We start from the raw sequence: 24,582 nt of genomic DNA on the forward strand, positions 1-24,582 counted from the left end.
CGAAGTCGAAGGCTATTGATGAGTTAATAACTCTTTATAAGTTGCCAGACTGGGAATATGATATAGTCTCAATTCTTTCTCATTGTTGGAGATGCACTGAAAACTATTTCAAGGGCAATCCCAGACTGGATGTGATTACAATTACCTCTTAAAACATGTGACTATTAACACAACAAACACTGTAATCCTGAGTAGTGTAAACTTATTAACTCATCCACTTAGTGGAGCATTGCTAACTGAATAAACTCATGGCCGTCGAAAAATGAAAGTGTATAAATTACTCTTATTGTGTAACAAAAGGAAATAAATACAAACTGTAATTTAATTACAAATTAGCTTTATATATTTTTATGATTTCTTTTTTACAAAAAGCTATTTTTAATATAAATTTATATATTTATTTATATTCCAGCCTATAATAATTTATTTCATTTTACAAGAAATCAAAATATATATAAATATATTATACGTGCATGTGAACTATTTATGGTGTATTAGTTGTGCTTACAAAGCAAGGTATATTAAGATTATTTATTATGAATTATAATTTACGGTGGTGAGGAATTTACTCTGGGAATTTTAAATTTCAAAATGATGTATATATTTACTGTATATATTTATATTCTAGTGTGTAAAAACGTCTGTAAGAAAACGCCACTTAAAAAATTAATAAAGTGAAAATGGCTACTCTATAAGGACTACTCAGGTCTGATTCAATGGAGGTATGAGCATGGAAAAATAAGCTTGGTCCAGGTACTCTAGCACTTCTGCCACCAGTTAGCTTAAACAACCACCTGGAGGCCATTCAACAACCCCACCCGCACTCGTCAAAATCTTCCTCATTTAAAAAAAGTTATTTTTCGTATTGTTAAACAATATTTCTTGCGATTGAAAAGTGTGATTCTTTTCGAGCAATGAAAATCCATGAATTAGGCCCTCTCAATATCACCTTTTACGTTACTGGATTTACTTTTTCCTTGATAAAAAACAAAACAAAATTCTACATAACAAAACAGATGAAATACTGAAGGTTTCTGCTTGCAAAGATAGGAGCTGATGTAAACAGTTCAGGGAATTATGGGCACACAAAAAAAATAGAGTTGTAGGAAATAACAGCCTATATTTTTAGGGCTAAGTTAATGGGTGAGTAAACCAACCAATTGCCATTTGTGAAGAACCAGACTCTTAAGGCCTAATACCTTATTTAGTGTTCGCCTTAAAAAGTGACCGAATAATAAGGGGAGAATACAAATTTAAATTTATATAACTGGTTACCAAATTGTCACGCCTTGAATTAAAAGAAGTTTTCTCAACAACAACGGCCACTAACCAGAAATAGCACTCCTTCTAGAAGGCAACACAAGGCCGTACTCATTACTTCATATGAGCTCAGTAAAGGAAGATTAATTTGGAGTTTCTCCCAAACCAAACCCAGCTTGCAGGCCAGAACTTGGCGCCCTCGAATAACTGCATAACTTTTTTCCGCTCATATGCCCCATTCTTTTATCTGCAAAAAAAAACAACTCTTCTAAGAGTGTAAAAAAACTCACTGGCTATTTCTTACATTCAGGAATATTCTTTTCAAATATAAAAATTGTGTTCCTATAAAATGTTCATTAAATAAAAAATACAAAAAACAAAACAAAAAAAATTTAATACATTATACACTTGACCATTTTATTACAAAAATACTTTTTTCCCACAGATATTACAAAAGTTTTCCTCTAAGAGAATATAATTAAAAACTCCATTTAGCATATTTATTATAATTACTTTTAATAGCATAATATAAATAGTAATAATCCAAAAATAATATTTTTGAAAACAAATAAATAACGGTGTGTTTTTGGAAGATCTGTTGCTTAGATTTTCTTTTAAAAAAATATATATCCTTTGGCGAGAGAATAGAGCGTAAATTTTTAAAGGTGAACTGTTAAATAACATACTGCCACTTTACTGATCTCAGCATGGCGATACTATCTCTTCTAGAGCCCCTTCGCAGAAACCTCTTTAAACAAATTATCGAATGAAAGGGACAGTCCTTTATGTATTTATCTATATACATTTATATAGAAAGCTTTAAGAAATTACGTGAACGAACCATTCTTTGAGAAAACTGCTTCAATACCTTCAAAGGAGGGCATTAGGGAGCATACTTGCAGTAATTGCTTAACGCGAGAGTCATAACAGACATAGTGGATCAACTGACCCGAGACCACTGTAGTAGGTCCAAAGGTACAGCGGGAACTTACAATTTTCTCAGTCCATTACCGCGCAGGTTGTTGTGCGAGACTACTCTAACTGCACAATTAATTGACGAGCAATACAAGGCCTAGACAGTTTGGGGCCTGTAAGTGAGTATAGGGCTTGCATTTATGCTCTAAGCCATTCATTAACGTATGGTAACGAGAGAATATCGCCAACAGTTTTAGGGTCGTGAAGCGCATGAGCCTGTACTGTTCTGTTCTAGTATTACAAAGGTTTTAACAAATTAACATTGCTAAGTTTGACAAGAGAGTCTCATCAAAATCAGTTTTTGCAAGTCATTGATCAGATTTGATGGCCAGTCATTTTTAATTTTACAAGAATAATCTCAGCTATTATCAATCATTTTACTAGTTAAGAAGGTTATTAAGAACTCCGTTTTTTCTAAGTTCATCAGTCATTAGCTTGGTTTTACAAAAGCCACTTTTTACCAGTGACTACCATAAAACTGTCATAAATATCAGTAGTTTTATAAGAGTCACCAGTTTCTACCAGAAAGTTAAGTGTCCATCGGGAGTTTTTTTATAAAAATAAACTAATACCTAGTTTTACTAGAGTTTTATTAAAATCCGTCTTAACAAGTCTTTAGTGTATCAAAAAATACTAAGTTTACTAGAGTCATAATCACTTTCGGCTTAACATGGCTGGTTTTTACAACAATTCATCAAACAAAGCTTTATTGAATCCGCGTCCGAGCTAAAGAGGGGCACATTTTTTCTCTCTTGAAAATTTTATCCATTATCTAAGCTCTAACAAAACTATATCACTTTAACACTGTCATTCTAATGACAGCACGGCGCTATCTCTCGCCAAAAGATGACACAGACTGAGACAAAAAGAATACATAAACAAGTTTTTATTAAACAGCTAATCATATATATATATATATATACAATAAAATGCCTAATTATATAATAAAATTTAAAAGAATCTGTTATATACAATTTATTATAACAATGAGTTCATATTTAGTAAAGCACCTTGAATATATGCAAATATGTTCTTGCCTAATTATTTTTCATATTGCAATTAACGAATTTATTAATGAGACTCACTTAATTAAAAATTTATATATATATTTGTTATGTAAATGGGTGATTAAAGTGTAAGTATTACCTAGAACCTTGGTCACAACCTAAGAAACCTCTCAATGATGGTAATTAAAGGTTTTTTTAAAGGCTCGGTTGGAGCAGCTGAAGAAACTGACGCCTAGACTAGCAGCAGGATATGCGTGGGGGTGGGTAGGTGGATGGTAATAGATCTCTTCTGTAGGGCTTTCAATGTCTCAACAGTTCTGTGCAAAAGCGACAGCCTAGAACTCTACTACATCTTTTGATACTCCTCAAAGGTAGCATGTAGGGTCTCAGTTAAGCACCAGCTGAAGAAGGTGAGGGTCATAGAATGAGATGAAACAGTTTGAACTTCCTTTTAAAACGGGGAACATCTAGAAACTTGCAGGCGGATACCCTGGCCACACTCGAGCCACGTAAAGCACATCCTAACAGGGTACGTAAAACCAAAGCAACACCAGACTATGTACTATGCTTTAAGAACTTCCCTGGTATTCCTTTCTGACAGAATCAGGATTTCCTGCACCCTTGGATTTCTACTGTTAAAGGCTTCCTTTAGTTTCAGAACTAAATTAAGATCACTAGGCTGGCATTCTCAGCTCAACTCGTTAAAAAAGCACAAGTCCTACCAAAACTTTACCTCTAAGAATTCACTTCTTTTCTTTTTTTAAAAAAAGGATAGAGAGTAATAGTGGGAACCAAAAATTTGAGGCAACCAATCACGTCTCAACAGTTTCCTCCATGGTTAGAGCTGACCGCACTAACCATTAATTAATTTTTTATTTGCTTTAAATTGAATTAATTTTCAATTATTAATAACTTTATTTCAAAATCAATTAAAGCTTTTTTGTATTTCATTCCAAATTCAAACAATACAACGAACTTATTTTATAACAACCAAAACTTACAAAATTTAACATTTTATGTTTCTCCTATCAAATTTATAAGTTTTCCGGGCAAATTATTTCTTTTATACAATCAAATCAAATTTGTAATGCCAAGAATTTTTTTTCTATCAATTTAAACCGCTGTTTTCATACTGTGAAAGGGTTAATAAGATTTGTTTTATTAGTTATTAGAATCTAATGTATTTTTTCAAAGCTAAAAACCTTTTTTACACAGATTTATTATGTTTTTAATTTTAAAAAAACAACAACTTTTTTCAACTGGCAGGAAGCACAGCAAAAGATTCCTGAGCTTGTGAGACCCGCCCCCCCCAAATTGAGAGAAAGCCCTCGAAAAAATGATTAACATTAACACATTAAAAACACGTATTGTTCAGGCATTTTGGAGGATGAGAGGTTTCCCAGAGAAGGGAGTTCTGGGACTATAACGGAGACGGGTGATTGGGAGGAGTTAAGTACAGAACATTTAAGAACAAAAAATTTACACACACTCATATATATGTATAAATTTAAATTTTCAACTGAAATTAATACCATTAGTTTATTTATATATATTTTTTTTTTTACAAATCTATCAACTCTTCAAATTTTTGAATCTATCTAGAATTACATGTTGGGATGTTTTATTATGTTTTTTTTTATACATATATATTTATTTTTTACAATACATTTTGAATAAATTATTTATATATAATACATTTATTAATTTTAAATAATAGAAATTTTCCTATAAAAAAAATAAATAAAAAAAATCTATTTCATATCTGGATTATACAGTAAATATTTATGAATGTGTATGTATTTTTTTATTTTAAAGAGATAATTTATAATTATCTTAAAAATGTTTATTTTAAAAATACAATATTTGTTCATTTATTCATTAAAAAAAAATTTTCAAAGTTAAAAATAAATAAATAAATACATTAGGTATGTTGTTAAGAAATAAATATTCCGATATTTGCAGTATGAGTCAAGGAAGGAATTTTTTATTTTTATTTTAAAAACATAATTAAGCACAGGCTAAGAATTTTATTTAATTATTGAAATAAGTGTATCAAATTCTACTATTGAATAAAAAACGATTAATGACAAATTTAACTTCTATATTTTTTACTAGGTCTGCTTGTTTTCTCAACTAATATGAGAAAAACTTAGAAGAAAATTGCATAAGAAAATAAATTTTATTGATAGCGAGATATTTTGTGTATTTTTTATTTAGTTATTTTTTATAAAGAAAATTTAGAATAACTAGCAGCTCTGAAACAGACAAATATATAAGAAAATAAATTTTATATATATATATATATAGTATATATTTAAATATATAAATATATATATATTTCATTCATTTGGTTTCTGCATTTTTATTGGATACGATAAGCTCACTAAGGTTCTTCACAGGGTAGGTAGTTAACTGGTAGCTCTCGTGCACTTAATGTCAGAAGGAGAAGGAAATTACCTCTTTCTTACGGTTTAACTCAATAGCAATCGTTACTAAGTGATAAAATACATTTCTTCTAAATCGAAATTAGATGATGATGGAACAAACCTTGGTCCTTACCCCTAGAAAGGGGAGGTTTCACCTACTGGACGTAGAAAACAAGCCTAAAGCACAGAACCCAGCCTATGGACGAATATTGAGTACAAGTTTGAAGTTCCCCTTAGTATTGTACAGGGTTAGATCTGTTATTGTACTAACTTGGGAGCTGTTTCGAATCAAAGTTCTAGTTTCCATCAGTATTATATTGGTGGCAGATCTACATTTGAGAAAACTTAAAGTACTCGATTGCAGCTTCCATTAATATTAAATTTACTTACAAACTATACTTACACTTAAGGTAACCAAACCTGTATCTGGGAAATGATGGTCTGTAAAAAATGGATTCAGAAAAATTAGCGATTCCTTATGAGATTTTACTTGAGAAGATCGTGTGCTCTCTGATTGGCCACAGCTATCCTCGTCTCGTTAGACTCACCCTGGAACAGAACATAAGAAGATATTGGACAATATTGAAAAAAATAAGTACGATAGTGGTAAGTTAAGTGTCGTGTGGGTACGAGTGTCGGTTACAACCACATCCTGACGTGGACAGAGGTATGAAGTTGTTTACACACAGTCAGGCCAAATAGTGTTGAGAGCAGAGCATGGCAAGCAGATTCATCGAAGTGTGCAGAGAGAGCCTGCCTTAGTAGTAACGTAGTGAAGTTGTTAGATGAGAAGAAAATTACTGGTGGCTAAAGGCCACACAAGAAGATCACACAAAGAAGAGTTAGGTCTTCAATGGTGACACACAGTTTACTCAGTAGGGTACAGCAGGGTAGGGGGTCACATAGGGTACATAATAGTGGTGTGTCAATTGTGGATCTAATCGAAACCATACTAGTCCACACTGTACCTTCCGATTGATCCTGTCAATTTGTCGGTTTTGATTTTCCAATTCTGAGCCCATGTCAATAGCCATGTTTCTCAAATTGCCGATCATAGTGTTGACTTGTGACATATTTTCCTCCATCTCGTCTTCACGGGCATCATTGGTTATCCTGAAAAATCATAAGAAATTAATTTTAAAAAATCTAGGAGAGAAACAGGATTTTGAGAGAACCGAAATAACATTTACTGTATGTGAAATAATAGTTAGTCCAATTTTAGCACTTTTCTACCAAGCAGATGAGTTAGGAGATTTAGTCAGTAAGCTCATCTACCCAGGACTGGACTACCAGGACTTGTTATTGTGAATGAGATTGAATTATGAGAATTGAGATCATATTGACTCATTACTAAAGCCCTTAAAACTATATTTACAGTGAGCTTACTTGGCGATATATCCGCCTTGCGGGCCTAGCCCGTTACGGTCATCCATTACTCTCTGTGGCTGATTGTTTACGACTTTGCCATCATCGTTTCCCCTCCAGGTACCTTCGTCCTCTTTGAACGATGCTCCTCTGAAACACAAAAATTAGACAAGCTAAGTTATAACTATTTTGAAAATAAGATAACAGTGTTCAAAAATAAATTGCTAAGAGAGGTTGGTTACTCATACATGATATGTGGAAGTCGATAAGTTTCTTCAAGCTAGGAAGCACTCACTATCAACATACCCTGCTGCACTTGGACAGAATGAAAAAGGCGGTTCGGTGCTTAAGAATGTGTCTTTAATCTATCTAAGCCCTGTTTGAATACACTGCTGGTGTTGAGAATAGAAATACTAGGAGTGAAACATGAAATGAAATATATGAAATTTTCTTGAGAGTTGAATGATAGCAAGATGATGGGGTACATTGGTGAATAACATGTCGTTTCATGTACATTTGGATTGAGCTTCGAACCTACCTTTACAAAAAATGATTTAAAAGTCTATTATAAAGTTTAAGTACTTATTGCACGGCAGAACGCATAGTCCGCAACACTTTTCCATTCCAGTCAGGTTTTTTTCGGCTTCTCGCATATCTGCATTGATTTGGTCCATCCCTTCCTCGATGCGGTCCAATTGCTCTAGAAAATTTAGTAATAAAAGTGAGATTGACAACAAATTAATTTTTAAAAAGACAGAAAGTAATACCACTACCTCTACAACAATGCAAGCAACAAACTCTAAAATTGCCTGCCTCAAACAATTCTCTGAGAACAAATACTTATAAAATTTGGCATTTTTATTCATAATTAATAAAAAGCATGTGTTATTATTATTATTATTATTATTTACATCTTTATTCGAGGTTCATTGTGATTTTTCGTATTTTGAATAATATTAAGAATTTGTTTAAGAATTCCCTATGTCCAATGGTGATACCGAGGTGGCACTGAACCTAAGAACTGGTTCAGTTTGATGGCAAGTTTTCTTGGGAAAGTGGGTGTCATCTGATTACTAGGAATATAAATAGGTCAACTGGTGAGTTACATTTACAAACAGTTTGGTCTGAACCAAAAGCTATATTATATATGACCTAGTGATGGGTTATGCTGGGAGATTCCTCTAGCTGGTCGAATGAGCTCAGTATGACTCTTCTAGAGTACTTTGGTGGATCTGATAAAAGAATAAGAGAGATGCAGTAAGAGAGTCGCAGAGATATGGAGTATATGGTGTAACCCTAAACTCATTTTACGAATCCTTGCCTCATAATAACTTGTTTATGTATGTAGGCAATAAGAAAGCAAGCTGCGGCCCAAACCAAGACAGCAACTTGTAACCGAATCCTCTCAACTGCTGATTCAAGTGCTGTAGGATCAAAGACCACAGAGACCGATTGCCACAAGAAGAGTGACGCTCATTAGAAATAAACTCTCCGGCGTCCATCTATGTTGGGTGTACATCAATACGTAGGCTCATCCTTAGCATTTAGCTTAGCTTCTTCTAAAATGTATGTTGTTTGTGTATTTGTGTGTACATACAAAAAGTTAATTTTCTGGAAATGCTGAGGTGCCAAATTTTTAAATTTGACATACAATCAATTTCACACAATTATTGTATAGAGCTAAACTAAGTAAACATAAAATAATGCTAAAATACATAAAAGTAATTTAATAAATACTATTTTGAAGACATGAGGATTTAAATTCTTAAGGGCAATTGATATAAACTTTCACGGAGACTAGGGCACATCCTGAGATACTCTTCTCATAGAGAGAACAAAGAAAATAGCGCAGGAAAGAAGGATGTCACATGGTACCGACTGCCACAAAACTGTTCTCACCTCGAACAATACAGAGTAGGTATGAAGCTATAGGCAAGAGACTTAAGTGAGCAAGAGATACCCTAACTCGATTTTTGCTCTTGAAATGCGCCCCTCGAGAGGCGCTGCATGTTTAAGGCGGAATAAAGTGCTGAAGGAGCAGAGAATCAGACTGGCTGCTCAGTATGAATGTGCGCAGATGGAACAGACTGCAATTTACGTCTGGTAGCCATTAATATAAGCAGGTTTCAAATCCCGCAAGTACTTAGTAAGGCTAGAAGTTACCCCGGTCACATCCTAGAATACTTCTCATACTGAGCATTTGTAGGTCTTAAATGGGGGACGGCTAGAGAATCTGAGGGCCTACGTAGGCTGCTCTGTGAGCAGAAACTTACTATAGTAATCTGCTCAGACTGGGAATCAATACAAAGCAGATTTAAAAGCCATGGGCTGCTTCTGAAAACCAGATACTTCAGGTTTTCATAAAACTTTAAAATCTTAGAAAGGTTCTTTGGAAAGGTCAAACCTAATCATAAAAATAAATTATGTTTATATCAGTTGCCTGTAAGAAGAAAGAATTCGGGAAGGTGGACGTCAAAATTGACCATGCTTTTTACACAGTAATCGGTTGGGAAATCAAAAAACAAAAATTCAGCAATCAAATTAAATCAAAAGGGCACTAGTAACAAAAACATTCGGTGAGAGCGAGATGTCATAATTTCACCACTATGGAACTAATTTTGGATCACTTTCAAGTCAAAAGGGACAAAAATTGCCGCAACAACCTTCAGGTTCAAAATAAAAACATAAATTAATTTTTTTTAATTATTATTATTTATTTTTCTTTTTTTTGTTGCATCAATTCACACTATTAGCCAGAAAATGTTTTCTTCATAGATGCTACTACTTAAGACTACTAATGAAGTGGACCAGTTCATCGATAGCTTTCCTATTCTTTAGTATACCTAGGGTACGTTATGTTTGCCGGCAATTGATTTCTTAAATTTTCAAGGTGCAGGTTTCTGTTGTGGTATAATTGAAGCACGTAAAGACAATTTGCTCCATGTCTACTGGACAGTAACAAGTTGTACAAAGAGTGGATGTTTCTTTACCTATTTTATATAGATATTTCTTACATATGAAATTATAATATCGGGTCTATTGATAATGGTAACAAACTGTTTAGAACATGATCCAGAAGATAAAAGATTATATCCACTTATTTGGTGGCAAAAAAGTTGAATAAAATAATTAGGTCAAATACCTTGATTGCAATAAAGGTGATTTATTGAACTAAAAACCATTCAACTTGATGGGGTGATTAATGATTTAAAAATATTAGGTTTCATATCTAAGGAAACTTTTTTGATTAGTTATATGCAGGACTCAACTGTAAATCTGCCATTTACAAGTTCACGCTCCGCTCACTTCACCAAACCCGCCCCATTAGATAAATGTTTAATGTTTCAATTTCATTATGAAAAGTTTTAGATAAGTTTTCAATTTAATTTTGAGATGGTCAATTAGGTTTTAAATTTGACTGAGAGTTGTTAAGTTTCAAATTTGGTGAAGAAAATCTTTAATTAGGATTCAAATTTTATTGATAAAAGATTCTATTTGTAACGGTTCATTTAATTTGATTGTATAAGTGGTGAAACTAGAGAGTTTCAAGTTCTCTCATTATTGAAGTAAACCCGAGCATGTACTTACTACTGGTTTAGCTGAATTTTGCTTGCTGATTTGCCAGGCGGACATTAGGATATTTCAGCAGGTACAAAAAAAAAGCGAACAGAGTTAAGATGAAAAATAATTTTTTAAAAAATTAATAAAATGGAGGATCGTTTTTAATGGCTTACCGCCTTGTTCGTCCAACATGACTAGAGATCTCATGCCAACCTCGTGACTCTACAACAACAGACCACACGCACACACTTTATCACCCGGGTTCTAAGGTACAAAGCATCCTGAGCTTGCCCCATACCTCAGCCCACCACCAATCCTGAACTCCCATAAAATGCTCCCAGAATGTTAATTAAGAAGAGTTATTAATTTCAACAAATAACAAAAAGTAGACAACAAATTACAAGGCAAATTGCGGCATGTTCAAAAATATGCTGGACAGAATTAACTCAAAAATTGGGTCATGTATTCAGGTCACTGTAGCTTGAAGTTTACTAAGAGCCGTTCTGTAATAACTTATTTAACACAATCATGAAATTGAAACTATGCACTTCAACTGAACATTTATTATCTGAGCGCGCATTAAGAGAACTTAACGTATGTAGCTACTAACCTATCCCTAGACTCACAGCAAGCCAATCCTGATGATTAGATAAAATGGTAAATATTATGATTGCATATGCCCAAAAATGGCAAACTTTGTTTTTATTAAAGGATCTTTTTCCAAGATTTTAATCTGCATTACTACTATAATTCTGCCCAACAGAACTTTAGGTTAAAATAAGCTTGGGTTAATTTTGTAAGTGATTTCGCCAATCTTTATTCTTTTGATTATGCCTGTAATCTGTAGTCTTCTACTTTTTTGGTTATTAGTTTAGTATACGCAAAGAAAAAAATTAGTATGGTTTTAGATATGAACGAGGTCGGGCGTTTTGGATAAAGGTAATGCACACAGACGCTGAAGGATGATTGGTCTTCAGTGTAAGCTGGACAAAAACCAAACTTCTAATATAAGCATGCAAAAGTTAGGCTTTGAATGAATCAAGCCAAATTTTCAGAAATACCCACTGCTTAATTGTTGCCAAATGCCGTAAACAAAATTACTGATTTCTCACTGGAAATCTAGTGGTCTTAGAAAGACAGACAGGTCCCGGGACAGCATTATTTGAGTCTTTATCGGAAGCTGTTTAAAGTCCAAAATCAAATTCGATGAATAGTGGTGCAAAGCTGCCACTATCAAAAGGCACGATTACCTAACCATCTCCTTAAAAAGAAAAAGATAAAAAGGAAATGGAAAATATTACATCTCAAAAAATGAAAAATAACGCAGAATTTAATGGTCAAAATTACTGATAAAAAAAAGGACATGAAGTTTGAGCGTTTGGGGTTAGTAGCAAAGGTAGCACAACGAAACCAATGGAAGGTCTGAAAAGGCATATCGATGGACAAAATACGGCATGGCAGAATCAACACTACGAAATCTTTTTATGACATTTGTAATGATCCAACTCTAGGGTTTGCTTTAGAAACACTAAAACATAATGGCACGCTTTCTTTTATCTTTAAAATATGGGGAAGTGAAAAATAAAAGGCAAGAATTAGTGGTTACTGAACATTCCCAGTCCAGCTTAAGCACTCAGCTTTCCTCTTCCAAGTAACGGCCTCTTACAGTTGATTGCCTGATTTATAGTGACTATCTATAACAAGAGAATACTGCTCAGAGGGGTTTGGGTGAGGTTTATAGTACACTAAGTTTAAAGATCGTTTTTCGTTAGAGCCATTTTCGAAAGAATCTTAAAAAACTGAAACATCGCTTGAGTAAAGTCGCACTTCAGGCTGATGGATTACAGCCCAATACTTAGTACCGGATCTAAAATAGTAGCAAAAATGGATCAAGTTTGAGATTTCTACAAATTTTCGTATTTGAGATATATTTGAGATGACATACACGTTTAGGCTATGTTCTAAAAACATTTAAATACAATATTCTCAAAATCAATGTGATTTTTGACCCTATATTTGATAAGGCTGGAGCTTCATAATTGGGAAAATATTTTGATAACCCAAGTGGTAAACAAGCATCCAAATATTCATCGGTGAATAGAAATCAACATTTTGATGCAAAATTTATGGTTGAAAACTATGATTTGCCAAGAAAAAAATTTATTTCAACAAGCCTCCAATGCATACAAGCATTTCCGCTACATTGGCCTTAAAAAAAAAATCTGCCTTTTATGAATTTTTTATTTATTTATTTAAAGCATATCAATAACTTATGCCATTGCAGCCTACAGCGCTTTTCAGTGGCTGCTCTGATAGGACTCTGGACAGTGTTCTCTCGATTACAAGTCTATCACCGGACAGTTAACTGTAAGAAGCTCCTAGGAAAAGAAAATCTGAAAATTTAAGGGTCAGCTGACATCTACGAATTGTTTTTATATTATGAGCAAATAGACAAAATTCTATATTCAACAAAACCTGTTTTTCTATAAGCAATTTATAAAGCTTATTATCTTTCTTTTTTGTTTCTTTCTTTTACTCCAATTATGAAATAAGGTGTCGTGGACGGTGGCACTAGCTAACATACTCTACTTCAAAGTTCTCGTACTGAACATTAAATAAAATCCAAAGCCTAGACCGGGAATCGAATCCAGTACCACAGTACATAAGCAGAGCTTATGAATACTTGTATTTATTTTATTGTATTTCAAATGTTTGTTTTACCCCATATGTTATTTGTTTAAAATATTCAACTATGGATGGCGTATAGAAAATAGGCCAGCCTGTGAGCACAGTATTGGGGACCCCTATCTTAAATATTCCCTTCAATAACAGAGACGTTTCGATCAAACGCCGATCATTTTCAATCATTGTAACATATATTTAACACATATTGTTTAATAGATCGATATATCGGTAATTCTGTTTCAGTTAAATTCTCATCAACTAATGAACTATAACCTCAAACTATGTTGCTTAACACAACAAAACTTTCTTGAACTATTTCTCTGAATTGCTCAGGCACGACAATGGTTTCACATTCTAACAATTGAACTAATATTCATGTCAGAATAACTTTTAAAGCTTAATTACAAAACATGGCTTTTCAACATCAGTCTTTCTCTAAGCATAGGCTGCATTAAAACTGTCCGGTAGGCTGTCGGTGGGTATAAGAATTGATCGTCAAAAACTGCACGAAAAAGTGTAACGTTGAAAAATACGAAGCAGTTTCAACTAAATTTGGTAGTTGTAGAAATTTTAGTAAAACAAAAAACTTTCTGTACCGAAATATAATTCAAAACCAGTTTGGCAACACAGCAGGGGAGACATCGAGAAATTGAGTTCATAAACCGTGTTCATGGAAACGATTAATACTTTTCTTAAGAATTCTTGAGTTTTAGTCAGTAATAAGGAAGAAATCTTTAAGCCAACCAGTTAAACTATACTTACTTTTTCATCAGGGCTAGAAAACAAAGAGTGAAATTTGGATTTTTACATAAGAAACATAAGGACTCAGAACATTATATAAAGACCAAAATATAGTTTGAGACATTGGTAAAAAGAGTTCTTTCTAGTAACAAAAACTCAGAATCCACCTTATCTCATAATGATTAATGTCATTAAAAAGCAATGCATTCTCCAATAAATTTGTTCTAGTACTTACAAAGTTATCAAACGATGCAGGTTTGAAACTTTAAACCCATTGGATTTTTCCGAAAAAAATATTTAAATAAATTTCAAAAATCTATTGGGTCAAAATTTTTAATACTAGCTGAATAAACGCCAAAATATAATTCTGACTTTTTTTTTTATAACGTTTCAAGAATTTTTTTTAGCATTTTCCTCATTACATTTTTGTAATAAGATAAATAAATCTGTCAATTTGCCAATTGAGAACAAAAGGTATACGTCTGAATGTTCAATATTCATTATTGATTTAAGAAACGCAAATCTTACTCCGATATACTGCCTTATATTCCAGGTAAACCTTAGTTTAAGATGGGTGCAAGAGTAGAGGGAATTTTATAATATGATAATGCGGCTAAAGAATAACATTTAATAGAATAGTAGAATTGTGGAGAGGGCGGCAACATCCGCCATGTACTTTTCAACCGCAACAAATACCCCCCCAAAAAAGAGAACTGTTTAACGTACGATTTCCTTGCTGCACTAAAACTTATTGGCAACCTTGAAAAAAAGAAAACGCTACTATGCATGTACATTAGAACAAGGATAAGAGAGTTAAGGCCGCAGATGTAATGATAATACTTAAGAGAAGACGCGCCCATGATGTAGTAAAAGGATAGGACTGCTTATTCACCAAAATATTGCCAATTTTAGCAGCAGACATTTAGGAAATCACTAGTAATAAATTTTTCCAGCTATCGAATAATTTGATGGGTTAGTGTCGTAGAAATAACATAAAAAATAAATAAATAGTCATAAATGAAATTACGGGATCGTTAATAATATGGATGTCGATGAGGAAAAAAAAAACTAAGTGGGGCGCTTGGAGGATGTGGCCCTTCCAAAAAAAACTTACAAAAAAATAAGTTATATTTATCCCCTAAATTCAAAATCTGTTCTGTACTAAAAATATATACCAGAAATTGGTTTTGCAACTTACTACACTGCTAGGACATGAGGGAAGTGACTGTTTCGGCATTGGCTTTCTGTTAAGTTATAAATATTTCTTCCAGAATCGGAAAGTAAAATAGCAGACTCACTTTTAATTTCCTATAACAATTCATGCGATACATGGTTTGTGCAGTCTAACTGAAGCTGCTTCTTTTGTGCCCAGTGAGGAAAAACGGCAACAACGTTTCCTAATTCTGGACCTTTCTCATGGGTTGCTCTCCGTGAACAATTCGCTAGAGACTTGAAAAAAGATCTATTTGGCTCAAATCTGTTAATATCCTCATCGAAGTGTAATAGACCACCAGAGCGAGTCGAGTCAATGTAATCAAAATTGTCCCTTAGTACTATTAAAACCTCTCTCAGGCTGTCCTTTAAACAAGGGAAGCCTCCACACATACTGCTGAAATTTGACGAGTAGACTTTGCGGCTGAGGAGCCCTTATTAAATTTGTATAATTGGAAAAGATATCAGAAATGGAACTTCAGGTAAACTTGCATTCCATACTTCAAAGGCCTGCAAAAAAATAATAAAATGTTTAGACACCATCACGTTACTCAACATGAATTAAGATAGATGTTAGGAACAAGCTCCAATTTCGAATACAACTGTTCATTTGCACGTCAAAACTAAACTGTAAATAAAAAATTCAAATAAACTCCTGAAAACAACATCGATGCACGAATGCATCAACCTTAAATTATTATGAAGAAGTTAAGCTATATTTTTTTTAGCAGACGGTGAAAATATTGCTGATTATTTATTATTATTTATTTTTAATATTTAACATTATGTATTTGTACTTCTTTCTGTTTGAATAAACTTCATAACATTACCACTATATGTTACAATATTAGAGAACGATCGGCGTGCATTGGAAACGTCGCATCAAAAGTTGTTAAGGATGAAAAATAAATAAATAAAAGAATGCAAGGCAATTAAATAACATAAATCTCACTATTCGGTTGGTTTATTTAATGGAAAACCCCATCACTAAAACACTGAATGTCTGCGGAAATGCACATAAATGTTTTAAAAGCAACTAGGTAGAATTTAAATCTCAAAAAAGGACTCTAGTGTTGTCTCAGCATTGGCAAAACACAATTACAAACCCTTATTCAAGAAATAGTTTTGGGTTCATATTTCAGGGTCTGTGCACTTTTTTTTCCTATTACCCAAAATCGCTTTCAGCCTCGTTTGAACTCAATGGTAGCATTAGTACTTCTATCCGAGATTAGTTGATCTCTTGCTGAGAAGAGGTTTTTTGAGAAGTTCACAGATAATCTTACCGCCTTGATGTGCCAGATTTGAGAGCGTTTTGGCACCCGCATCCTCACTCTGAATTGAAACAAAATTACTTGTAGTAAGGTTGTAAAAATTAATAAAAATAAATAAATAAAAAATAAATTAATAAAATATCAAATTAAATCAACAAAAAATCTGTAGTGGAAAATTTTGATGTTTACAAAATAACGCAGAGTAAATTTAAGCACAAAACTCTATTTAGATCGAAAGCAACTTTTTCCTTTAAAGGTGATAGAAAGGGAAGGGTACAGCAAGACTATGTAAGAAGCCCGTTTTTTTTAGTAAAGAGCTCTCGGACGGTTTCAACAGACTGGCTTCCCACAACACGGGTCATGAAGAGACTTAAGACCGAGCACCAAGCAATTTGATTTATTACTATTCAACTTCAAGAGTCCAGGAAAAGACTGAACGAAGAACTGTACCGATTCAAAGTTCAAGGGCCTCTCCAAACCAGAGAGCAACGAGAGAAAAAAACCCGGTCTTTTATAAAATAACACATCTGGATACAAAATTGGGGGAGAGGGTTTGCTGTGACTACTATTGCGGTTATGCTTAAACTTCAAGTCAAAAATTCACTAAATGCTGTAAAGATCCTATTTGGCTACTCATCCTAGCTGTATATACTGGGGGATGTTCTGTTTACGCACGGGCATTACGAGGCAATGTACGGCGCTGAATAGTGGCAAAATATATTGACTACATTCGAGGGGATTTGTACGAATCGGATTGGGGCAAAAAGAGCCTCCAGACTTAAACTCTATATGGACCATATGTAGCTGGAAAAGACGTAGCATTCTCAGTAGGAGATTGGTGAATTTCGCTCAAGTCTGCTTAGAATGATTAGAACTCGGAGATACTCATAGAGTCTCAGCCTAATACCAACTTTACTAACAGCCATGTTTGTTTTTCAGCCAATATTCATGGGGCTTCTATTATATAATAACTTTTAGTTGCTTCAAATGAGAAGTGACAATTTTAGTATAATATTTGAGTATCTTGATTTCTTTTAACAAATGTTGATAAGTAGATAGTCTGAAAAGTTTTTAATAAATTCTTTCAAAATTTTCATAACGCCTACTTCAAAATAATCCACTACACAGAAATAAATAAATAAATAAATAAATCATAATAAAATTGTGAAGTGTAAACTAGTAATTCGATCTGAGTAAGTGAACTGTGTGTTACACAAATCGAATGCTACAAGTTAAATTCCAGTGTACATATTTTTATTTATTTAAGGAAATTATTTAAAGTAATAGTTTCCATTTTATTTCATTAAAAAAAAAAGGAAAAAAAAGGCTAGGACAGCAGAGTAAGTCTTAATATGGTTTCGTAAATTCCAGCTGGTGCTACTATGTTACACTAAAATCTACGAGAAATTCAAAGGCAAGATATTCTTGTTCGTTTATTACTAGCGGTACGACCTTAGAAAGGTTCAGAACAGGCCTGACATATGAGACGTATTGACAAGGCTCTACGGGAAAGCTGTCCGAATAAAAATCACAAGCCTACAAGTATGGTGCACTTGCTGCAAAATTGGAACAGTGTCTAAAGATACAGACACGATCTGCACTGTAGGAAAAGTAACAGAGATATTTATTAGGAAAGTGGCGCATTAACTTACACCTCAATCATAATGCATATTTTCTACCTTCTCTTACAACGATCTGCCTCACATGACCTTCTAAACAGAAGTTAAGTAGTATGTGATGACAAATGATTTAACTCTGGTCAGAGCCGAAACTCTGGTCATGTTTTATTAACTTTCAATTATTTCATTCGTTAAAGCATGCTTGTTTTCCTTCATTGCATGCCGGAATCTGTGGTGCGTAATAACGGTTGAACTAGCGCTGATTTAAAAAAAAAACAAAGAAACAAACAGCGATATTCAATTGCCTAAGTTCAATGACCAGATATGGTCTAATGCGAAATAAACTCTCATCAATTATTATGGCTGAGCTAACCCCCTGCTTATACCTGAATTCGTCCTTCTTCCCTAAATGTTGCAATGGAGGATAAAGCGTAGTAATGTTTCAAGAGTTATCAATCTTTGAAGTTGGATAAAAATATTTACAGGATGTAGTAGCGTACAGAATGAAAAAGAACAAGCACGCTACGACAGATGAAATATTTAAATTGTCCAGCATTGCGAATCCAACTTTAAGTTCAAAATTACTTCACAGAAGTTGAAACTGGAGAGCAGGTTGTTGATCGAAAAGCAAGGAATTGGTATAGCGAGGGATCAAATAACTTGACAGATGCTTTATAGCTGTCATCATAATGGCTTGCAACTCCAGCAACAACTTAACTTGAAAATTAACATTGTATTGTTTTGGAAAATATGTACACTTTAAATTAGAGAAGAAATTAAATTTCTATTTTACAAAAAATAAAAAAATAATAACAAATTGATTAAAGACAAATAAAAATAAAAAAGTCCACAACAATAAAGCCAAAAATTAAAAATGGCGGACTGGAAAAGCTTTGGAAGAAATGTTTAAACTTTGGCTACACAACACTCAAAAGATTTTAAATAAGTACTTTAACTTTGTGTGCCATCTAAAATAAATTAAAGAAAAAATACAATTCATTACCACTACTTTGGCTTTGATTAGACACACACACAAGCGCGCCCTCATTTTCTCACACACAACCGCAGAACATCGCTACAATGCAGTTTTCCACGAGGAGAATTCTACGTGGCTAAACCACCACTTCAAAATTGTAGGTATTCTTGAGTTCATTGCTAATTTGAGGTTTCAAAAAATAAACAAAGGGCTTAAGGTGGCTGGCCGCCAACTAAACCCAAGAATACTTCGAAATTCAAAATGTCAGCGCAAACAATCTAGATCTATTTATTTTTAATTTTTTGGTAATGCTACTGCCTTAAGATTTGGTCTAGAGTACAATTGTAGGTTTTCAGAGCTCTGACTCTAAATTTAAATTTCAAGGGTTATCAATTACTTCCTTAAACTGAGGAGAGTTAAGTCAGGCCAACTAACGAAGAAACAAAGGATTTTGAACAGAAAGCTGAGTAGGGCTCTGTTCCTGTACAGAAAACTACCAAAGCTGTTAGATATGCTTGAGATAAAAAAAAAAAAGTATTCTAGTTCATTCCGAACTCATCTGGTGTCTGGCGACTCCAGCTATAAAGAAGAACGGACTACGCTCTGAGTTTTTTCGATTGAAGAAAGCAGCGTTCAGGATAATGAATGACCTTGCTCCATTCGAAAATCACAAGACAGAGGTTTAAAAGGCTTTAAATACTTACCCTTCCAGTCTCTATCTGCAATGCTGCCTGAAAACTGTGATGAACCATAAGGGTACTAGATGTGAGTTTCACTGTTAAGATTCTTTGCAGCTTAGCCCTGTGACACTTCGCCTTTAAATCACTAGATCGGTGCGGGCTAGTATTCCAAAAAGTTTTAGAATTTCCTCAGAAACTCAATTTTTCTAATTATGTGACCAACTTTTTTATGCGTATATAGCATATGATAAGATATCCTTGCAGATTCCTTATAGCATTTCTGAACTTATTTCTTAAAGATCCTTTTTATATTGTTTATTATTAATTAATATGTTTTTATATTTATCCACTATTATTAGAATTTATATAATTTAAATTTTACAAGTTTAGCGATCTGTTTCGCCATTTTCTTTTTCATTCTCAACTTGTTGGTGCTTTTTTCACATTTTTAGTTTTGTAGTTTATTACTTATAAAGAACTTCTGCTACAAGTGTTTTCTAAAGCAACAATTGAATTGTTTGGAATTTTATTTTAATTGAAGTTAATTAAAAACCTACAATCTTCCTGGTTTGTATGGCACCTTGCCTCAACATCACGTTGGAACTAAAACGGTTGAACGGATTTTCTTAGTCAATTATCCAGATTATGATCATTTATTAACTTGCGCAGTCAGAAATCCTTTAATGCAATCTAAGTGTTCACTTTAGTTGTTATTGTTTCGGGTGGGTAAGTCTTGTTTTTTCCCGGCCAAATCAAAATTTATTTTTATTTGCTCATAACCAATACTAGCAGAAATGAATTATTTATTTACACGATAGTTCACAATACCTTTCAACGTAACTAAATAAATAATCGTTAAGTAATGATCGAAGGTTATTAGTTAGCGTAAATATAAAATAGTTCTAAGCTAAAACTTTAGAATGAATATAACTATATGCCCGTACCCATGTACGCGACGAAGAATCGTAACAATGTATTATAGGTATTTCTTCTTCAGAGCCGTCCTCTACGTTCTCCCAAATTATCATTGATTTCACACACTTTCATAGCAAAAGCAGAGTGAAAGTGTCTGTATCCTGTTCCGCAGTGCCGTCGAAACAATTCCCGTTTTTAGTGTCACCCATATTACAAATATTGAATCCAAACAAAATATCGAAGTATTGCTAAAAAATATGTTCGAAAAAATCCAAATAATAATGAAAATGTTAACTAACAAGACCTAAAAAACAAAAATAATGAGTACTTCCAAAATGTTACCCTTTTTTCTTTTTCTTTTTTTTTAAATAATATATTTTAATCAATATTAAAAGGGCTCCATAAATCTACATTGTAGTATTTGCTAGACCAAATAAATGAGTCAGTTAGCTACCTCCTAGAACAGAGCTAGATAGCATCTATCACAATACTTAGAATTTATCATCGAAAGCAGTTCACAGAGACATCATGCAATTTTAAAATCACACAAATTAGCAAAAAATAAAAATAATAGTAAATTTTAAACCATTACTTATAATTATAAATCTTTATCAAAAATAAAAATAAAAGCTTATTTACATTTTTGTGAAATATAAAAAAAAAAATGGGTAAAACTTAAGATAACAGAAAAACTAATAAAAAGGCTATTTTACAAAATTTGGGTAATTACCAAATAAGAAGCCAAAGTGAACACATTTTTGATCGGAAACTTCAGATAGCTGGGACAAGCTGGATTTTATAACATGTAATGGAAACATGTAGAAAAAAAAGGAACATTCAAGTCACTTTCCTGACGTTGATGAGGTTTTTCAGCAAGCTGTTAAATTAAATCAAGCAAATACTGACGTACTTTAGAGAGAACTAGCAGTGTCTAAAAACAGAGTTAGCTGGATATCTCCAGCCAAATGGGTAAGAAAAAAGAAGATACAGGATAGTGGCAAATAATCTTCCTCCACATCAGGTGGCCACCTACTAACCTCTATTCCATCTGGTATGCGCTTCTACATAAGCATAGTGACATGTGAGGAGAAGCTGACTAACTTAAGAAATTCTGAAAAAAGCGTTCAATGGTTGTATCTCAATCAAATGCACATTCCCGGTTGGACAAGAGAACATTTAAGAAAAAGTAAATATATAAGTTTCTGAGTGGGCTGTCTTTTTCTGCCTGCGTTTTTTTCTTAGACGGAGACGTCCTTCATGCAATCAATAAATGTTTTCTGGAAACTATGAGAAAAAAATTCATATAAAATTCGTTCACATTGGATTTTCTATGAATCGCGCACTTCAAATCAGAAGCTTCACCATTATCGTGAAGTCCCTGCCAAGTACGACCCAAATGATCTATTGTTAGGTGGAGCACCTAATCATTATACTAATAATGATTAGTATAAGATGCGTCTTCTTATTCTGTGGTGGTCTCTCACGAGGCGTACGATTAATCGAAGGCTGTCCAGCCTTATCAGAGAATACCATTAAAGTTAGGCAAGTACTTAATAATAAACTTTTTCACTTGCTTCTGGCCTAGGGTTTCCACCCACCGCAGCTACTAATTATCGTAACTGAGATGGTTGCAGTTATTTTACAATCCAGCTAAGGGTTTAAGACCCGTGAAAGCTGTACAGACCGAAGCGATCTGCCGCGTCATTTACCGTGTAAACGAGCGTCTATGCGAAAAAGGCCTTATTCTGAAGTATCAATTCTCGACTGGATCTCAAAGCAGCTTCACTTTAGCCTTGAGCAGATCTCATAGAACTTTACACCCTATAAGGCAGCCTGGCTGTCCGACCAGATAGCTACTCTGGAAGTATCCTTCTTGATGATTCAAGCAGTACAAAGATATATTGCGACTACCTCTTCTGAAAGAGTCTGGCTAATCTACCTACACCTTCATAGATATCAAATCTTAGATTAGGCCCTTACACTCTTGATTCCACGTTATTTAATCTTAGAACCATCAATAAACCCTACAAAGTCTCCTGTCACTGGCGATCCACGCTTCTAAGTCTCTTTGATTAGAGTAAGAACTCTGAATGGCTTAAGCAGGCTGTATTTAAGGGCTATTCTTCTATCAGAGGGGAGACCTAAAACCAGATTTGTCTCTGATTCCCCGCATAACCATTAATATGCAATGCTAGTCTGAAGTAGACAAAGTTGCCACGTCTGTGGCTATAACTTGGATGTAGATGTGGAGTAGTGACAAGCAAATTAATATCATAACGCAATGATCAGTCCTACAATTTTTTAATTCAGCTAGTTATGCTCTGCCTTATACCTCCCGACAGATAGAAGAAGATAAAAAAGAAGAACTCAATGGTACTTCACTCCAACTTCTTTTAAACCCACTCAACAGTCAAGATTTAACCATTCGATTACCATTTGTGTTGGTATGTAGCACACTTTTTTCCTTCGAAACAATTTAATAACTTTATCGAAGGAGAAATCGCTGTTTAAGAGTTTTTTTTAGATTCTAATCCCAAGGAATGGATTGAATGAATGAAGGAGTGGTGGATACAACAGCTAGCAGAAGATGGTTCACAAATCTACCACAATGTGCTGTATTTCTAAATTTATACAGCCTTCCAGAAGGTAATTAACACAGAAGAGATGCTAGAGGCTATTTTTCCTGAAAAAAAAATGTGTTCACCAGACTCCGAGGTTATGATAGAAGTCTATCAGAATTTGTTATTTGGGGGAATTTATTATTAATATTTTTAATTATTATATATTCAATTTATGTAAATTTATAATGTACATGTGCTTCTTGTATTGGAGGGTGGAGGGCAAATAAATAATTTTTATAAATAATACGAATTTTGAAATTACCTAACATGTTGTTCAATAATTGAATCATGATCAATTTTAGTAATATGGATTCTCACACAAATTCTGATTATGAACAAAAATAAAAAGATATGATAGAAATAAAAAGATAGGCACATGTTAAAATGATAATTGGACACATGTTTTGTGTGCGAGAATTAAGCTCTGATTCAGTCTGATTCTTAAACTGGATGAGTTTATTAGTGGAGATTTAGTTAGTGGTATCACACTGTTTTGGACTACAGTATATGTTCACGTGTTTTGTGTGAGAAGATTGAGCCCATATTTAGTCTGTGATTACTCGTTAAGAGTGTTCAGTTCTGATTAGAAATAGTCCTCAAATGGTTGAGTTTATTAGTGAGCAGAGATTTAACTAGTGAGCTCACACTACTTTGGGCTATGCGTGAATTTGATAACAAATTTAAAGTTTGTAGCAGTCTTTAAAAGAGGGTTTAGTCCAGTTAAAGCAATTTATTAGTTAGTGCATTCACACTGCTTTGGACTACAGTTTATGGCTCACGTTATTTATGTGAGAATTTAAGACATTTAAAATTATGTGACGTCCTGTTCAAGCAATGTTCCAACAAACTAGTTGAGTTTTGTAGTCAGTAAACTCTTACTTATTGTGGGTTTACAGGCACTTTGTGTTTTGTGTGAGAGAAATGAGATCCACATTCACAGATCTTCAGAAAACTTTTTAATCATCTGGTATAAATGTAGATATTTTTTTTTAGAAAATAATAACATTTTGAACAAGAGATTTTGAAAATTATGTTCAATTCTTTCAAATGTTTCATAAAATATATTCTTTTTAAAGTAAAAATGATTTCTTTAAAATAAAATTATATATATAATATCCTTATATGTAAATTGTAAAATTCAAAATAATAAAATTGCCAAATTGAAAAATCACATATACTTGTATGTTTTCTTTCAAAAATAATTTAATTAGAATTTTAATTTGCAATTTTGTGTCACCATATAGATATACTTACTGTCATATAACATT

The 24,582-nt window shown here is 33.4% G+C and overlaps 1 protein-coding gene across 16 annotated transcripts in view; it reads right to left on the minus strand.

Annotated features, from left to right (window-relative positions):
• Positions 1-490: 490 nt before the first annotated feature.
• The window catches only part of Snap25 (Synaptosomal-associated protein 25kDa), a 58,563-nt gene continuing 34,471 nt past the window's right edge, over positions 491-24,582 (minus strand). For 6 of the 16 annotated variants that reach the window (XR_012462998.1, XR_012463004.1, XR_012463003.1 and 3 more), the window contains 5 exons: positions 7,616-7,733; positions 7,055-7,183; positions 6,637-6,781; positions 6,072-6,217; positions 491-5,497 (listed from right to left, as the gene is read on the minus strand). Coding sequence is in view for 3 of the 16 variants with exons in the window: in XM_074142939.1 (XP_073999040.1) it covers positions 6,155-6,217; positions 6,637-6,781; positions 7,055-7,183; positions 7,616-7,733; positions 16,516-16,564 (504 nt within the window). In the remaining 13 variants the exon portion in view is untranslated. Of the gene's footprint in view, positions 6,218-6,636; positions 6,782-7,054; positions 7,184-7,615; positions 7,734-10,767; positions 10,817-16,515; positions 16,565-24,582 lie in introns of all 16 variants that reach the window. The other 10 variants (XR_012463005.1, XR_012463010.1, XR_012463009.1 and 7 more) reach the window with 6 other exon arrangements.

The sequence above is a fragment of the Rhodnius prolixus genome, unplaced genomic scaffold, assembly GCF_049639745.1.
Source record: "Rhodnius prolixus isolate KJV_2025 unplaced genomic scaffold, Rpr scaffold_12, whole genome shotgun sequence".
Lineage (NCBI taxonomy): Eukaryota > Metazoa > Arthropoda > Insecta > Hemiptera > Reduviidae > Rhodnius > Rhodnius prolixus.